Source organism: Nyctereutes procyonoides, unplaced genomic scaffold, assembly GCF_905146905.1.
Source record: "Nyctereutes procyonoides isolate TBG_1078 unplaced genomic scaffold, NYPRO_anot_genome, whole genome shotgun sequence".
Lineage (NCBI taxonomy): Eukaryota > Metazoa > Chordata > Mammalia > Carnivora > Canidae > Nyctereutes > Nyctereutes procyonoides.
The window spans coordinates 47,844,932-47,863,262 of record NW_026575125.1 but is presented as its reverse complement, the minus strand read 5'-3'; the positions used below and the strand labels follow the sequence as shown (position 1 = coordinate 47,863,262).

Below are 18,331 nucleotides of genomic sequence, written 5' to 3'. Positions count from 1 at the left end.
TGTTTTCTGTGGTGAAATTTCTGTTCATGTCTTTTGCCCATTTCATGATTGGATTGTTTGTTTCTTTGCTGTTGAGTTTAATAAGTTCTTTATAGATCTTGGAAACTAGCCCTTTATCTGGTACGTCATTTGCAAATATCTTCTCCCATTCTGTAGGTGGTCTTTGAATTTTGTTGACTGTATCCTTTGCTGTGCAAAAGCTTCTTATCTTGATGAAGTCCCAATAGTTCATTTTTGCTTTTGTTTCTCTTGTCTTCGTGGATGTATCTTGCAAGAAGTTACTGTGGCTGAGTTCGAAAAGGGTGTTGCCTGTGTTCTCCTCTAGGATTTTGATGGAATCTTGTCTCACGTTTAGATCTTTCATCCATTTTGAGTTTATCTCTGTGTATGGTGTAAGAGAATGGTCCAGTTTCATTCTTCTGCATGTGGCTGTCCAATTTTTCCAGTACCACTTACTGAAGAGACTGTCTTTTTTCCAGTGGATAGTCTTTCCTGCTTTGTCGAATATTAGTTGACCATAGAGTTGAGGGTCCACTCCTGGATTCTCTATTCTGTTCCATTGATCTATGTCTGTTTTTGTGCCAGTACCACACTGTCTTGATGACCACAGCTTTGTAGTACAACCTGAAATCCGGCATTGTGATGCCCCCAGCTATGGTTTCTTTTTTAATATTACCCTGGCTATTTGGGGTCTTTTCTGATTCCACACAAATCTTAAGATGACTTGTTCCAACTCTCTGAAGAAAGTCCATGGTATTTTGATAGGGATTGCATTAAATGTGTAAATTGCCCTGGGTAGCATTGACATTTTCACAATATTAATTCTTCCAAGCCATGAGCATGAAATATTTTTCCATCTCTTTGCGTCTTCCTCAATCTCTTTCAGAAGTGTTCTGTATTTTTTAGGGTATAGATCCTTTACCTCTGGTTAGGTTTATTCCTAGGTATCTCATGGTTTTGGGTGCAATTGTCAATGGGATTGACTCCTTAATTTGTCTTTCTTCCGTCTTATTGTTAGTGTATAGAAATGCCACTGACTTCTGGGCATTGATTTTGTATCCTGCCACACTGCCAAATTGCTGTATGAGTTCTAGCAATCTTGGGGTGGAGTCTTTTGGGTTTTCTGTGTACAGTATCATGTCATCTGCGAAGAGCGAGAGTTTGACTTCTTCTTTGCCAATTTGAATGCCTTTTATTTCTTTTTGTTGGCTGATTGCCGAGGCTAGGACTTCTAGTACTATGTTGAATAGCAGTGGTGAGAGTGGACATCCCTGTCTTGTTCCTGATCTTAGGGGAAAGGCTCCCAGTGTTTCCCCATTGAGAATGATATTGGCTGTGGGCTTTTTGTAGATGCCTTTTGAGATGCTGAGAAATGTTCCCTTTATCCCTACACTCTGAAGAGTTTTGATCAGGAATGGATGCTGTATTTTGTCAAGTGCTTTCTCTGCATCTATTGAGAGGAACATATGGTTCTTGTTTTTTCTCTTGCTGATATGATCAATCACGTTGATTGCTTTATGAGTGTTGAACCAGCCTTGCATCCCAGGGATAAATCTCACTTGGTCATGGTGAATAATCTTCTTAATGTATTGTTGCATCCTATTGGCTAGTATCTTGTTGATAATTTTTGCATCCATGTTCATCAGGGATATTGGTGTATAATTCTCCTTTTTGGTGGGGTCTTTGTCTGGTTTTGGAATTAAGGTGATGCTGGCCTCATAGAATGAGTTTGGAAGTATTCCATCTCTATCTTTCGGAACAGCTTTAGTAGAATAGGTATGATTTCTTCTTTAAACGTTTGATAGAATTCCCCTGGGAAGCCATCTGGCCCTGTACTTTTGTGTCTTTGGAGGTTTTTGATGCCTGCTTCAATTTCCTCCCTGGTTATTGGCCTGTTCAGGCTTTCTATTTCTTGCTGTTCCAGTTTTGGTAGTTTGTGGTTTTCCAGAAATGCGTCCATTTCTTCTAGATTGCCTAATTTATTGGCGTATATCTGCTCATAATATGTTTTTAAAGTCGTTTGTATTTCCTTGGTGCTGGTGGCGATCTCTCCTTTCTCATTCATGATTTTATGAATTTGAGTCTTTTCTCTCTTCTTTTTAATAAGGCTGGCTAATGGTTTATCTATCTTATTAATTCTTTTAAAGAACCAACTCCTGGTTTTGTTAATCTGTTCCACAGTTCTTCTGGTCTCTATTTCATTGAGTTCTGCTCGAATCTTTATTAACACTCTTCTTCTGCTGGGTGTAGGATCTATTTGCTGTTTTTCGCCAGCTCCTTTAGGTGCAAGGTTAGCTTTTGTATTTGAGTTCTTTCCAGTTTTTGAATGGATGCTTGTATTGCGATGTATTTCCCCCTCAGGAATGCTTTTGCTGTATCCCAAAGATTTTGAACGGTTGTATCCTCATTCTCATTAGTTTCCATGAATCTTTTTAATTCTTCTCTAATTTCCTGGTTGACCCTTTTATCTTTTAGCAGGATGGTCCTTAACCTCCACGTGTTTGAAATCCTTCCAAACTCCTTCTTGTGATTGAGTTCTAGTTTCAAAACATTTTGGTCTGAAAATATGCAGGGGATGATCCCAATCTTTTGGTATCGGTTCAGACCTGATTTGTGACCCAGTATGTGGTCTCTTCTGGAGAAAGTTCCATGTGCACTTGAGAAGAATGTGTATTCAGTTGCGTTTGGATGTAAAGTTCTGTAAATATCTGTGAAATCCATCTGGTCCAGTGTATCATATAAAGCTCTTGTTTCTTTGGAGATGTTGTGCTTACAAGACCTGTCGATTGTAGAAAGCACTACATTCAAGTCACCAAGTGTAAGTGTATTATTATCTAAGTATGTCTTAACTTTGGTTATTAATTGATTGATATACTTGGCAGCTCCCACATTCGGGGCATAAATATTGATGGTTGTTAGGTCCTCTTGTTGGATAGATACTTTAAGTATGATATAGTGTCCCTCTTCACCTCTTACTACAGTCTTCGGGATAAACTTTAGTTTATCTGATATACGGATGGCTACCCCTGCTTTCTTTTGAGGACCATTTGAATGGTACATGGTTCTACAACCTTTTATTTTCAGGCTGTAGGTGTCCTTATGTCTAAAATGAGTCTCTGTAGACAGCAAATAGATGGGCCTTGCTTTTTTATCCAGTCGGAAACCCTGTGCCTTTTGATGGGGTCATTAAGCCCATTCACGTTCAGAATGACTATTGAAAGATATGAATTTAGTGTCATCATGATACCTATTCAGTCCCTGTTTTTGTGGATTGTTCCCTTGGACTTCCTCTTTCCATTAGAGAATCCCCCTTAGTATTTCTTGCAGAGCCGGCTTGGTGGTCACATATTCTTTCAGTTTCTGCCTATCTTGGAAGCTCTTTATCTCTCCTTCTATTCTGAATGAGAGCCTTGCTGGAAAAAGTATTCTTGGCTGCAGGTTCTTCTCATTTAGGACCCTGAATATATCCTCCCAGTCCTTTCTGGCCTGCCGGGTGTCTGTGGAGAGGTCTGCCTTTAATCTAATATTTCTCCCCATAAAAGTTAGAGATTTCTTGTCTCTTGCTGCTTTAAGGATCTTCTCCTTATCTTTGGAATTTGCAAGTTTCACTATTAAACATGGAGATGTTGAGCGGTTTTTATTGATTTTGGGGGGGGGGATCTCTCTATTTCCTGGATCTGAATGCCTGTTTCCCTTCCCAAGTTAGGAAAGTTCTCAGCTATGATTTTTTCAAATACATATTCTGGACCTCTGTCCCTTTCGGCGCCCTCTGGAACCCCAGTTAAACGTAGATTTTTCCTTGTGACGCTGTCATTTATTTCCCTTAACCTATTCTCATGATCTTTTAATTGTCTGTCTCTTTTTTCCTCAGTTTCCCTCCTTGCCATCAACTTGTCTTCTATGTTTCTCACTCGTTCTTCTACCTCGTTAACCTTCGTCGTTAGGACCTCTAGTTTGGATTGCATCTCATTTAATTGATTTTTAATTTCTGCCTGATTAGATCTAAATTCTGCAGCCATGAAGTCTCTTGAATCCTTTATGCTTTTTTCTAGAGCCGCCAGTAGCTTTATAATAGTGCTTCTGAATTGGCTTTCTGACATTGAATTGTAATCCAAATTTTGTAACTCTGTGGGAGAGAGGACTTTTTCTGATTCTTTCTTTTGAGGTGAGATTTTCATTTTGCTTAGTGCAGAGTGAGTCATTTTGCTCAGTGCAGAGTGTCCAAAAACAAGTTGTACTGGAAAAAGGAGAAAAAGAGAGAAGAGAAAAAAGAAAAGAAAAAAAAAGAAAGAAGAAGAAACAAAGAAAAAAGGGGGGGAGGAAGCAAACAGAAAACAAAAAACAAGGGGGAGTATCCTCTGATACTGTAGATCCTTCGAATTCCCCTGGAACTTTCCAGTGCTGCTTGGTCAATAACTTGCTTTTCCCCTGTCCTTCTAGCTGGTCTTCTGGGGGGGGGGGGCTGCTGTGCTGTTTCTAAGGTGTGAGCACCTGGGGGAGCTGGTCAGCCCCCTGCCTGGTGCACGGCTCAGTGGGAGTTGTTTATCCTGTGAGGCTACTGTTTGGCTCAGTGGGGGTTGTTTATCCTGTGAGGCCCCAGGAGGAACAACAATAGTGGCAGCCGGCCAGCTCTCCAGCCCTGGAGTCCCCTTCCGCAGTAACTACCACAGCGTCCATTCCACAGGGGCCTGGATGCTCCGGGTTGGAGGCTGTTGATTTGCATAGCTCGGGCTGCCCAGTGGTAGGAGTTTCCTTGCTGTCCTGTGCGCTCCCAGCCTCTGCCTGTCACGGGGGGAGCCCTGGATCCAGGCTGTGTCCCCCAGTGCCCTGGCCTGCGGGGCGTGCTCTGCTGGAATCGGGCTCCCGGGGCGCGCAGCTCCCTCCGCGCAGCCGACCCCGATCCCAGCCGGGCGCGCACTGCAGCCTTTTAGGGAGCTCGGCCGTGGTGTGTGGCAGGCTCTTCCCGGGGCGCACCTCTTCTGTTAGTGCCCCTGGGAGCCTGAGGGCATCCCGCTCCTCCTGGGATCCTGCTCCAACTCCCTGCTAGCCCCTTTCTGTCCCGGAGGATTGGTGAAGCTCCTGCTTCTCCGGGATGGGGCTTTCCTGTCCTGGGGGCACTCGCCTCTCAGCCTTAGCCCAGCTCCTTGCGGCGGCTACTCCCCTTGGATACTTTTTTATTTCTTTATTATTTTTTTTCCTTCTTCCTACCTTGATAGCAGCAGAAACTCTTCTCACTGTAGCATTCCAGCTGTTCTCTCTTTAAACCTCAGACCGTAGGTTTTCAGGATGATTTGAAAGTTATCTAGGTAATTTGGTGGGGACAGGTGACTTGGGGACCTTACTCTTCCACCATCTTGCCCCCTCCCCTCTAGTCTGCCCTTTCCTAGTCCTTTTTCTAGAAATAATAGGTATTTTTTAGGGCTTCTGTCATCTGTGCCCTTTGGCATTTTCAGGGTGCTGGTTTTTTCCAGCACCAGATGCAGGATATATGAGACAACAAGGAAAACTCAGGTACATCACAATCTTGTTATTCCTCAGATCCTGAGGTCCTTAGCTATCCTGTCTTCTTCTTTCCACTTTTAATTCCTTGTTATGTTTGTTTTATAAATAATGTCCTCCTGTCCTTAGCAGGAGGAACACAGAGAGATACATGTACTACTCTATTTTGTCTGGAATCCGAAGTCCCATTGTGGTTATGTTTTAAGAGCTTCATTGACTTTTAGCAATAATACTGAAATATTTAGGAATAAAATGTCTGGTCTCCTTTTCAAAATAACCTGGGAGAGAGTGAGTACATAGATATGACAAGATTAACCATGTTTTTATAATTTTCAGGCTGGGTGATGGGTCCCCAAGTGTTCATTACACTAGTTTCTCTATTTTTGTATAAATTTGGATGTTTCTTTTTTTTTTTTAAACCTGGTTTCTTTTTTTTTTATTTATGATAGTCACAGAGAGAGAGAGAGAGAGAGAGAGAGAGAGGCAGAGACATAGGCAGAGGGAGAAGCAGGCTCCATGCACCGGGAGCCCGACGTGGGATTCGATCCTGGGTCTCCAGGATCGCGCCCTGGACCAAAGGCAGGCTCCAAACCGCTGCGCCACCCAGGGATCCCAAATTTGGATGTTTCTATCATAGAAAGTAAAAAAAGAAAAGCTGCTCTCCTTCCTCTGTGGAGGCTGGGCTTGAGGAGAACAAGGTAGAAATAGGAAGACGTGTTAGAAAGCAATAGCAAGGGGATCCCTGAGTGGCTCAGCAGTTTAGCAGCTGCCTTCAGCCCAGGGCATGATCCTGGGGTCCCGGAATCGAGTCCCACATCAGGTTCCCTGCATGGAGCCTGCTTCTCCCTTTGCCTGTGTCTCTGCCTCTTTGTCTGTCTCTCATGAATAAATAAATAAAATCTTAAAAAAGAAAAGAAAGCAATCGCAATAATCCTGGTGAGAGACAAAGACCTGAGTGAAGGCAGCAATACTAGAGATGCAGAAGATAAATATTTAGAGGTAAAACTGAATAGCCTTGGTGGTTACCCGCACATGGGGCATAGTGTGCTGATTAGGTCAGTGTTGGTTCTGAACACAAGGATGTAGACTTTCAGAACGTGGCTCCATTTTTAATGCTTGACTGCTGACCACTTTCAAGTCACACCACTCCTCTTTCCCTCCCAGCCTACACCTGGACAAGGTGCCAGGGAAATCTGAGTGTTCCCTTCTTTGGTGCTGGTGAGGATCAGTACCCCAGGCTCACCTCCTAATCATAATAAATCCCCAAATCCAGCCTCCTTTCTCTGCTCACATAAGCCTTTTTTTTTTACCAAGTTGGGAATCTGTTTCACTCTCCCCAGGAGTCTCCTTATGTGTAATAAACATCTTACATCCTTTTGGTACATGTGTGGCATCATCAATTTCAACATCCAAGCCAAATTTAGAGGAGGGATACCATTCTTGCCTCTCCAGGTATAAGTACATGAATAAATGAGGAAGTTCAGGTTATATTTGGGGGAAAGTGAGAGATAGGAGAGAGTTCAATTTGGGCATACTGAGTGTGAGGTACTTATATATTGATGTACTTAGCAGGGTTCTGGACACATAACAAACACTCAGAAATGCTGGTTTATTTTTTTTCTGTAAGCCTCCATGTTCATAATTCTTTTGAGCTAAGAGTTTATTTACCTATGGATTTTACCAGATAACTGAGGCTTAAAATAACCATAATAATGATAATAATAGCAGTTTTTGGTCACCTACTATGTACCAAGCATTGCATTGGAGACTTTGCAGACATTATATCTTGTTTAATCTTTACAACAGTTCTATGAGGTAGGTATAATCCAAATTTTATAAATGAGGACAGCTGAGCTTAAAGTTACACAGTGGGTAGGTTGTGAAATTCAAATCCAGGTCAACAAGATTCCAAAGCTGTGCTGTATTTACTATGTTACACTTCCTCTCTACCTGAACATTAAAGTAGATTGATAATATTTATCACTTACTTCATAGTATACAGCATGTAAAGGATATCAGCTTGCTCCTGTAAGCTGGAGGTCTCCTTCAACTGTAAAACCAGTGCTTTTAAGTCCAACTCCCCAGACTGGTCTCTAGGAAGATGTATTTCTACACGAACAGAGGGAACCTTTAGTTTGAGAAAGGACAAAAAAATTTAAGTTCACAAGTGTTCAGCTTAAATAATACCCTAGAGTGTTGATCTTTTCACCTCCAAACCTTTGCCATACGAATTCCCTGAATTTTGATGAAAAGTCAAACAAAAAGAATGACACCTTCAAAATGAATGATATAGCAATTTAGTTTTCCTAGAGTCTGGCTAGAAAAACGTGCTCATTTTAAAAGTGAACTAAAAAGGAGTTTATCTTCACCATTGTAGCATTTTGCCTACCACCAGTTACTAGCAGAAACTATAATAGCTAGTTCTGTTATTTGCCATACAGATGGCAGTTTTGCTAAAAGCTGACAGAAAAACTCATGTGCAGGTTTACCTGGTCCTCTCGTGGGCAGTGAGGTGAGTCAAGTAAGTTGAACGAAGGCCGAGAAGCCTGAAATATCTTTGTTGGAAGATACATGTGAACATCTGCAAGAGGTGGACATTTATGGGAAAGGTTAGATAACTCAGGAGACTAAATAAAATTCATAGTTGCTCTCAAAACAAAGTTGCACAGGAGCTATTCTTTATAGAACAAGAGTGAGAAATTTATCCTTTCCTGCTAATATCACAGAAAGGAAATATGAATATCAGATAATTTAAAGACTATTCAAACAAACATGTAGCATTAAGTGGACATTTAAGATATTAAATCCTATATATGGAATCAATACCACAATGGTACTATCACTGAGACTTTGATAGAATACTATATATAACAGAACCCAACTATGCTTTCTATTTTCTGGACTATCAAGGGAGAATGCCTGGCTGTCAGCAGTTGGACTTCTTGACAATAGAGAAATGGATGGTCCTATGTAGGGAGTAAAAAAAACGTAGTGACTGACCTACTTTGAGATATTAATATTTTTATTTATAGTTCATTTACAGTTCAAATACTTACCATAACCTCAAAGGAAAGACTGTCTTGTCACTTTCACCATTTGACAGATACAGAAAGAAAGGTCCAGAGCTCAAAAAACTGTTCAAGCAAGTAAGCAGCAGAGCCGAGAATTAAGCTCAAGTGTCCTGATTCACAATCTAGAAGTGTAACTTAAAGTTCATTTCTTCATGTAAGCCCTTTGTTAAGGAAGCATACTCAAAGGGTATGCTAAGCTTTTCCCTGTTCTAAATGTTAAATGATTCATGTTTAATATCTATGGTTAGTAATGGTCAATAAAGTTTTAGACAGCAAGAACATACATCTCAATCATTCTGTAAAATGTTACCATTTAGGTCCTCTCAGTGTGGCCAAGGAGCCCTTCTGTCCCTTTATATGCAGCTACCACAGAAGCATTGAATTCTCTTAGGAACCATGACTACTCCTGGTAATGTGTGGTAGAAGACATCTTCCACTGCAAATACTACTGAAGGAGGGTAGGGATCACAGGGAGGACAATGGCACAGTTGTTGAGGCATGAGTACTGCAGTTTGAAGAAGTGCAGTTCTACAGTGCTAGAACAACTGACTCTAAACATTACAACCAACCTAAGGGAACCAGATGTAGCTTACTCAAGGGAGAATATCTCCCTCTTGGTTGCAAGGTTATCTTGTAATAGTTTGCAGTGCTTTCTCTTTAAATCAGAGTGCTTCCAAAGGAGTAACTTTGCCAAAGGAAACATCTTTTTTCCATCATTTTAATGCTGATGTTAAAATGCTCCATGTCTCCTGTTCGGAGGCTTCTCACAATGTAATGGTTAAGCCAGACTACATAGCACTATCAACAGCAAAACTATGCACAATTCATTAATTTTTACAAATATTTGAGAGCCTAACATGTTCCTTCTGTCTGAGATTCTGGGGATAGAGCAGTGAACAAAACAGAGTTCCTGCTTACACTGTAAGAAGCACCCCACCCCTGTCCTGGGCTTAGCGTCAATCCTGTGCCTGACTCCAGTGAATCATGGCATTACTCACTCTGTATATGCAGCTCCTTGGCCTTGGTCACCAAGGACATTAAATTGCAGGTTGTTTGCACAGCAGCTTGAAACCGATCTAGCCCTCCCTTCTGTGAGGTAGGGGCCAGTTTAGGATGGGGAATAGTGTGCGTCAAAAGGTGATCTAAATAACGAGCAACTTCATCGCCACAGTGAGCTGCAAGGTTAGTGGGGGTAGGGGAAAGAGAAAAAAACAAACATTTTAGTCACTTCACAATATGCCCCACCAAACAGAATGATTGGCTCCTGTGCTCATAACAGCACCAGAAGTAGGTTGTTTTAGATCATGAGGGGGGAAAAAAGGTTGTGATTACTGTACAGTCTTGTAGCTTTACCACTTAGAAACTATGGCCGTTTACTGGACCTACATGTTCTTCAACTTTGCTGAACAATATTAGGGCCCCTGAAAGCAGTATGAGCTTCTTATGGGACAGGTAGGGCAAAGAGTTTGTAATCTGTGTATGCGTGTGTGATGGTAGAGGTGGTGGCAGCAGTGGTGGCGGAGAAGCAGAATAGGGCCCCTGGAGTCTCACTGGTATGAGGAGACTTGTGAGCAAAGGCAAAAATCTTCCACTAAACACTGGACCTAACTGAAAACAGATCCCATAAATGGCAGCTACAATTGCTAATGAAATAAACAATCTCCATGTGGCATTGGTGTCAAAAGGATTACTGGCCACACATTGGTCTTTTTCATCACCATATTCATTTATTCACCAAATATTTATTGCCCACTATGTACTAGGTGGTGTACTAGTGCTGAGGGGTTTCAGTAGTGAAGAAGACAGATATGGTCCCTGTCCTCTTGGACTCTCTTTCTCCCATACACCTCCTGTAACATTATCTCTGACTATGGGTAATGGAAACAAAACACATACACTGATCTCATGGATCCTAACATTTCAGACTTTACATGAATTTTCACAACATTTATAGTTGGAAAAGCACAGTGTTTGGGTCAATACTAAAGCCTGTGAGATCAGTTATACATCATCTTTTTTGATCATCTTCAGTGATCTCTTTTTCTGTGTTCTGATGTGATTAATAGAAACTATTTTAAAAAGCTGTAAAAATTGAACTCATTCTCAGGGATATCCTAATGAAAATATTATAACCTTGAATATAACACTGGTACTTGAGTGGAGGATTATAAAGACGACAGAGAGAAGTGTTCTTGGCACAGAAGGGCTGGCAAGCAATAAACTCAGCCATTGTGAGACCACTGATGTGTAAAACCAGAGAGGAGAAAGTGACTTACAATGCATAATATCAAATTTAGTAATATATATCATCAAAAAGATACATTTTAGAAAGTAATCTAAGAGAATGAGTGTGACAGATGAAAGTCACAACTACCCATGGAATAGCAAACAACCTCAATATGTGATTATTTTGGTCTGGTATTCAAAATATTTGTTTATGCCACGATGAATATCATGACTTTGGTAATTATTAACAACAGGAAATAACTTTGTATTTAATGTATTTTTCCAATCAAGAAATTCACTATTTTAGATCTTACAAAAACAAACGCAGAGTGAATTAAATGGTACTTAGAGGTAAGTCAATGCTGAGCCCAAACAAGAAAATCATCCTCTGACTGCTAATGTGTTGGTCTATTGTGTATGAGATAATGCTTGCTATCCCTCAAGAAAAGCCAATTTATTTTTTCTTTTCTCTAACACACCACTCTTTTTTTTAATAATAAATTTATTTTTTGTTGGTGTTCAATTAAGCAACATACAGAATAACACCTAGTGCTCATCCCGTCAAGTGCCCCCACCAGTGCCCGTCACCCATTCATCCCCATCCCCTGCCCTCCTCCCCTTCCACCACCCCTAGTTCATTTCCCAGAGTTAGGAGACTTTATGTTCTGTCTCCCTTTCTGATATTTCCCACACATTTCTTCTCCCTTCCCTTCTATTCCCTTTCACTATTATTTATATTCCCCAAATGAATGAGAACATATAATGTTTGTCCTTCTCCGATTGACTTATTTCACTTAGCATAATACCCTCCAGTTCCATCCACGTTGAAGCAAATGGTGGGTATTTGTCATTTCTAATGGCTGAGTAATATTCCATTGTATACATAAACCACATCTTCTTTATCCATTCATCTTTCGATGGACACCGAGGCTCCTTCCACAGTTTGGCTATTTTGGACATTGTTGCTATAAACATTGGGGTGCAGGTGTCCCGGCGTTTCACTGCATCTGCATCTTTGGGGTAAATCCCCAGCAGTGCAATTGCTGGGTCATAGGGCAGGGCTATTTTTAACTCTTTGAGGAACCTTCACACAGTTTTCCAGAGTGGCTGTACCAGTTCACATTCCCACCAACAGTAACACACCACTCTTAAGATAAAGAAATTAGCTGCTTTAAGATATAGGCCAACAGGCAAATACCCAGACAATGAAAGCAGGCAAACCGTATTTTAGATAGCTAGAAGAAGAACTGGCTCCTATTAGGCCTTCTCTCTTTGGGATTCAAACAATGTAATTCTTGCCTTGCCTAGGTTAGTGTCTTAACAGTCTATGGTGTTTCTCAGCCATTTTTAATATATGCCCTCATGATGCTTTCTCAGTTTATTATCTTTGTATTTCTAGTAGCCAATTAGATTTGTTGTGTTTTATTTGTCTAGTTTGCATTATGAAAGCAACAGGCACGCTGAATAGGCTTTTTCAAACTATGTAGACCTTCTCAGAGATTCTGATGGGCCACAGCAACATTATATATAAAAAGCACTCTAATTGAGTTTCTTATTTTTATGCTTTTAAATGTCTAAAAGCAGTACTGCATATGTATAGTTCTCCTACTATATCTTGATTAAATATCTCTCACCCACCATTGATTCCTCTCATTTTGAAATCACCAGCCATTTCATATGCCCGGGACAGAAATCTTCCTTAGCTTTAATAAGAGATAGTCAAACTCCATACTCCACAATCACCACAGGGATATTAGACCAGAAACCAAAGGATGAAAAGTGAAGCCAAACAAAAGTAGAAATCTAGGTGTATTAAATAAAAGTGAGACTGCTGGCATTGAGAAATATTAAGGAGGATGCTCAACACTCAACACTACTTTGTATTCTTGCCCAGCAAGGCCATGGCCTTTATGAAGGTTTCTTACCATTACTGGTTGAACCATAGCCATTCATCCAGTCGCCAGATTCCAGCTCATTATAGTTATCATCGTAATCTTCACTGTAGAGCTTACCCTCAGGTCCAGGATCCATGAAGCTCAAATGTGTGCAGCAAGATGTTGTTAAAAACTCTGACAATTTACCTGTTTGAATCCTGACAGTTACAGGGCAAATTGAAAACAGAAAATTAGAGGAAATCCTTTTAAAACAACACATTTCAGTGAAAAAAGGGATAGCCAGAATGTTTCATTGGGGGATTACTAGTGCTTATATATTAGGTATAAATTTTGTAAATATGAAATTTTATAGCACTCCTAGGCATGGTGTAGTGCAGGCTGGGGTAATGTGTTAATAAAGACTACAATTATGGGTTCACAATCTACCAGTAGATCAGTTTTGAACTCTTTCACTGCTATATACTATGTTGCTAACTATGTCAAACATCTGGCCAAAATTTCCATTGCCTAACAGAGAAGCTGGGACAGAATGAAGATAAATCATCACAAATCCATCACATTGTTTAAAAAAATACTCAAAGATCATTTTGAAAATGAAAGATGAAATTTGAAAATGTTATGAATTACAGAGGATTGTAGACCGTATCCTCCCCTATCTATAAAATCAATTGCAAAACCCACAGAGAAAGTCGGTAGTACCGATTTTCTAAAGAACACAGCCCAGCACCCGGTGGAGAACACGATTGCTGTGGCTGCCACCTACAACCTGTACATATTCCAGGACAAAATCAACTAAGAAAGCTAGTGTGAGGACTAAGCCTGGTCTTTTCCTCAGAGGAAGGACATTGTCTTCCTCTAGAGCCATGAGGAGGAGTATTGCACTTCTCACTTCCCCTTTGCAGACTGGAAGGCCTGTCCTTCTGCCTTCAGTGAGATGAGCCATGGGTTGCTGCTCAAGCAAACAACTTACTCAAGGCAGAATTGGTGGACAGTGCTCAATGAAGGCAATTACTCAAAATAGATGTAAAAAAAGAAAAAGCCAGCTTGAAGGGGCTTCTATAGGCCAGACCTTGGATAATTTGAACATTGATATAAACAATGACAGGAATGGGGCATTGAGTAAAATCAGAATCCATGAATTTATGCTACACTAAAACTACAAAATAAAAAGGGATATTGGAAAGCTCTTTAAAAAAAGATGAATGGATAAAGAAGATGTGGTTTATGTATACAATGGAATATTACTCAGCCATTAGAAATGACAAATACCCACCATTTGCTTCAACGTGGATGGAACTGGAGGGTATTATGCTGAGTGAAATAAGTCAATCGGAGAAGGACAAACATTATATGTTCTCATTCATTTGGGGAATATAAATAATAGTGAAAGGGAATAGAAGGGAAGGGAGAAGAAATGTGTGGGAAATATCAGAAAGGGAGACAGAACATAAAGTCTCCTAACTCTGGGAAATGAACTAGGGGTGGTGGAAGGGGAGGAGGGCAGGGGATGGGGATGAATGGGTGACAGGCACTGGTGGGGGCACTTGACGGGATGAGCACCGGGTGTTATTCTGTATGTTGCTAAATTGAACACCAATAAAAAATAAATTTATTAAAAAAAACAGAAGGATTCTAATAAATATGCACAGGATGATAGAAACATAGAATCATCACTTAAAACCCCATTAGTAATAATTTATTCACCAATGGAAGATAGCATTGGTTAAAGACTGTCATAGAAAGGATTTGGAGAAATCTACCAGATATCACTTTAACTAAATTGAAACACATTATACAATATAACTGACCTTCCTTCTTCAAAACTATGTTAAAAACTGTCATGAAAGGCTCACAAAAAGCTGGGGAATTGTTCTAGATTAAAAGACATCAAGGAGATATAATAACTAAATGCCAATGTGTGATCTTTGATTGGGTCCCAGAATGGGAAAAAAAGCTATGGGGAGAACTTGGCCACAGCAACTTCTTGCAAGATACATCAATGAAGACAAGAGAAACAAAAGCAAAAATGAATTATTGGGACTTCATCAAGAGAAAAAGCTTCTGCACAGCAAAAGAAACAGTCCACAAAACTAAAAGACAACCTACAGAATGGGAGAAGATATTTGCAAATGACCTATCAGATAAAGGGCTAGTATCCAAGATCTATAAAAACTTATTAAACTCAAGAGCAAAGAAATAACCTAATCATGAAATGGGCAAAAGACATGAACAGAAATTTCACAGAGGAAGACATAGACATGGCCAAAAAACACATGAGAAAATGCTCCGCATCACTGGCCATCGGGGAAATACAAATCAAAACCACAGTGAGATACCACCTCACACCAGTGAGAATGGGGAAAATTAACAAGACAGGAAACAACAAATGTTGGAGAGGATGTGGAGAAAGGGGAACCCTCTTGCACTGTTGGTGGGAATGTGAACTGGTGCAGCCACTCTGGAAAACTGTGTGGAGGTTCCTCAAAAAGTTAAAAATAGATCTGCCCTACGACCCAGCAATTGCACTGCTGGGGATTTACCCCAAAGATACAGATGCAGTGAAATGGCAGGACACCTGCACCGCAATGTTTATAGCAGCAATGTCCAAAATAGCCAAACTGTGGAAGGAGCCTCGGTGTCCATCGAAAGATGGATAAAGAAGATGTGGTATATGTACACCATGGATTATTACTCAGCCATTAGAAACGACAAATACCCACCATTTGCTTCGACGTGTATGGAACTGGAGGGTATTATGCTGAGTGAAGTAAGTCAATCGGAGGACAAACATTATATGGTCTCATTCATTTGGGGAATATAAAAAGTAGTGAAAGGGAATAAAGGGGAAAGGAGATAAAATGAGTGAAAATATCAGTGAGGATGACAGAACATGAGAGACACCTAACTCTGGGAAACGAACAAGGGGTGGTGGAAACAGAGGTGGGTGGGGGGTTGGGGTGACTGGGTGATGGGTACTGAGAGGGGCACTTGGCGGGATGAGCACTGGGTGTTATGCTATATGTTGTCAAACTGAACTCCAATAAAAAATTTAAAAAAAGCTATGGGGAGAAAACATTATTAGTACAGTTGGGTAATTTTGAGTCTGAACTCTACATTAGGTAATATTAGTACTGTATCAATATAAATTTTGTGAGTGTGATGATTATATTATAGCTCTGTGAGAATATCCTTGTTCTTTAAGACAAACTCAAGTATTTAGAATTAAATTGTCATGATGTCTCTGGCTAGCTCTCATACTTCAGCAGCTAAAGTGTGTGTGTATGTGTGTGTACGTGTGCACATACATATATGTGAGAGGGAGGAGAATAGAGGGGAAGGGAAGGGAGGGAGGAGTGAGAGGAGAGGAAGGACCGAGGAGGGAGAGAGAACGCGCAAGTGACGCAAATGTTAACAACAGATGAATCCTGAGGAAGGGTATATGGTGTTCAATACCATTCTTGCACATTTCTGTAAGTTTGAAATTTTTTCAAGATAAAAACTTAGGGAAAAGAGAAAAAAGCAGCCAGAATTGAGTAGTTTAGGGATCCCTGGGTGGCGCAGCGGTTTGGCGCCTGCCTTTGGCCCAGGGCGCGATCCTGGAGACCCGGGATCGAATCCCACGTCGGGCTCCCGGTGCATGGAGCCTGCTTCTCCCTCTGCCTATGTCTCTGCCTCTCTCTCTCTCTGTGTGTGACTATCATAAATAAATAAAAAAAATTAAAAAAAAAAAAGAAAAAAAAAAAGAATTGAGTAGTTTAGTAACTTTTTTTTGTTTTTGAAAGAATACATTTTCCGGTCCACGAGTTTATGAGGTCTAGGGAAAGAAAAGGGTGGGGAAAATTCCAAGCCTTTTCTATAACATTCCTTGATTCAATCTATCAAATCTATCAAAAATGAGTTCCTCTAAATAGGATGGGACTATATTGTTGGAGATGCAGAGAAAGGCATCACAAGTCTACCATTACTATACCCAGCTTCCAAATTTCATTTCATTTCACTAAAGAGTATGTAGAGGTCACTTACCTTGCTCCACCAAAATAGCCATCCTGCATTTTTCGGAGTGCTGCTAGGATACTTGAATTCAAGCTGGTTCCATCACCATCTTGAAATGAAGAGAATTTTAAAACAATTTTTTTGTGGTTTTAACTTTAAAATAAGGAGACTATTTCGATTATTTCAAACCAAATTTCTGGTGGCAATGGTACAGATGAGACACTTCTCATTGTCTACCCTGTATTTCAACAATCGATCTGAGAGCCAACAACACTGTAGAATGGGCATGTGGTAAGGGTGATTACCAATAGACAAGAGTTCCTCAAAGACAGTATTTTATCATAAGCACATAGCACAGTGCCTGATGGCAGAATACTTAATGGTTACTGAAAGCTGACAATAACAATAACAGTAATCATTTGTTTATGATATGTGCCAAGCACTGTGCTAAACATTTTATATATTTTCTTATGTAAGGAGCCTTGGTTTGTGTGTGTGTGTGTGTGTGTGTGTGTGTAGGCATACAAAATAAAGAAGGCTAACAATGACCTGACTTTATGTAAAGGGGATCATATTATACATACTCTTTTGTGTTCCAATTTTTCTTTTCTTTTTTAAAAAAAATTTATTTATTTATTCATGAAAGACACACACAGAGAGAGGCAGAGACATAGGCAGAGGGAGAAGCAGACTCCCTGCGGGGGGCCTGATGCAGGACTCAATCCCAGGACTCCAGGATCGTGACCTGAGCCAAAGGCAGACGCTCAACCACTTTAACCATTTGTTAAATGACTTTCAAGGGCTCTTTATATTTTGTGGACTATTACCTTTTCTCCATCATATGTATTGAAAATACTTTATCTACTTTATTATTTGTCTTTCAACTTCAAACACAGTTAGTTCTTGTAGAAAAGATTTAAATTTTCATGTTTTTGAATTTGCCAATTTTTCCTTTTTTGTGTCTTGCAAAGGACAGCTTTCTTCAGCTCAAGATCACAAAAGCATTCTCCCATATTTTCTTTTAATACTTTTATAGGTTATTTATTTATTTTTGCTTAGTTTTTTTTATCTATTTAGAATTTTATTTTGAATAAAATAAAAAGTAGCAGGCCTAAATGAATGATTTCCCCAAACTTATTTATTTATGCTCTTTTTTTCTTCACGTTTTTATTTAGATTCCAGTTTGTTAACATACAGTGTAATATTAGTTTCAGGTGTAGAATTTAGTGATTCAATACTTCCATACAACACCTGGTGCTCATCATGAGAGTTGCCCTCTGTAATCCTCATCACATATTTAACCCATTCCTTACCCCACCTCCCCTCTGGTAACCATCAGTTTGTTCTCTATAGTTAAGAATCTATTTCTTGGATTGCTTCTCTCTTCCCCCCCCCGCGTTCTCATTTGTTTTGCTTCTTAATTCCACATATGAGGGACACCTGGGTGGCTCAGTGGTTGAGTGTCTGCCTTTGGTTCAAGGAGTGAACCTGGGTCCAGGGACTGAGCCCCATGTTGGGCTCTCTGCAGGGAGTCTGCTTCTCCCTCTGTCTATGTCTCTGCCCCTCTCTCTCCCTCTGTATCTCTCATGAATAAATAAAATATTTTAAAAAGTCCATATATGAGAGAAATAATATGGCATTTCTTTT

The 18,331-nt window shown here is 40.2% G+C and overlaps 1 protein-coding gene across 6 annotated transcripts in view; it reads right to left on the bottom strand.

The window, feature by feature from the left end:
• Window positions 1-18,331, bottom strand: part of PHKA1 (phosphorylase kinase regulatory subunit alpha 1) — a 173,460-nt gene that overhangs the window by 33,191 nt on the left and 121,938 nt on the right. For 4 of the 6 annotated variants that reach the window (XM_055337695.1, XM_055337696.1, XM_055337699.1 and 1 more), the window contains 5 exons: window positions 16,715-16,793; window positions 12,722-12,888; window positions 9,569-9,745; window positions 7,989-8,080; window positions 7,488-7,627 (listed from right to left, as the gene is read on the bottom strand). In XM_055337695.1, the coding sequence (XP_055193670.1) occupies window positions 7,488-7,627; window positions 7,989-8,080; window positions 9,569-9,745; window positions 12,722-12,888; window positions 16,715-16,793 (655 nt within the window). The remainder of the gene's footprint in view (window positions 1-7,487; window positions 7,628-7,988; window positions 8,081-9,568; window positions 9,746-12,721; window positions 12,889-16,714; window positions 16,794-18,331) is intronic. The other 2 variants (XM_055337700.1, XM_055337701.1) reach the window with 1 other exon arrangement.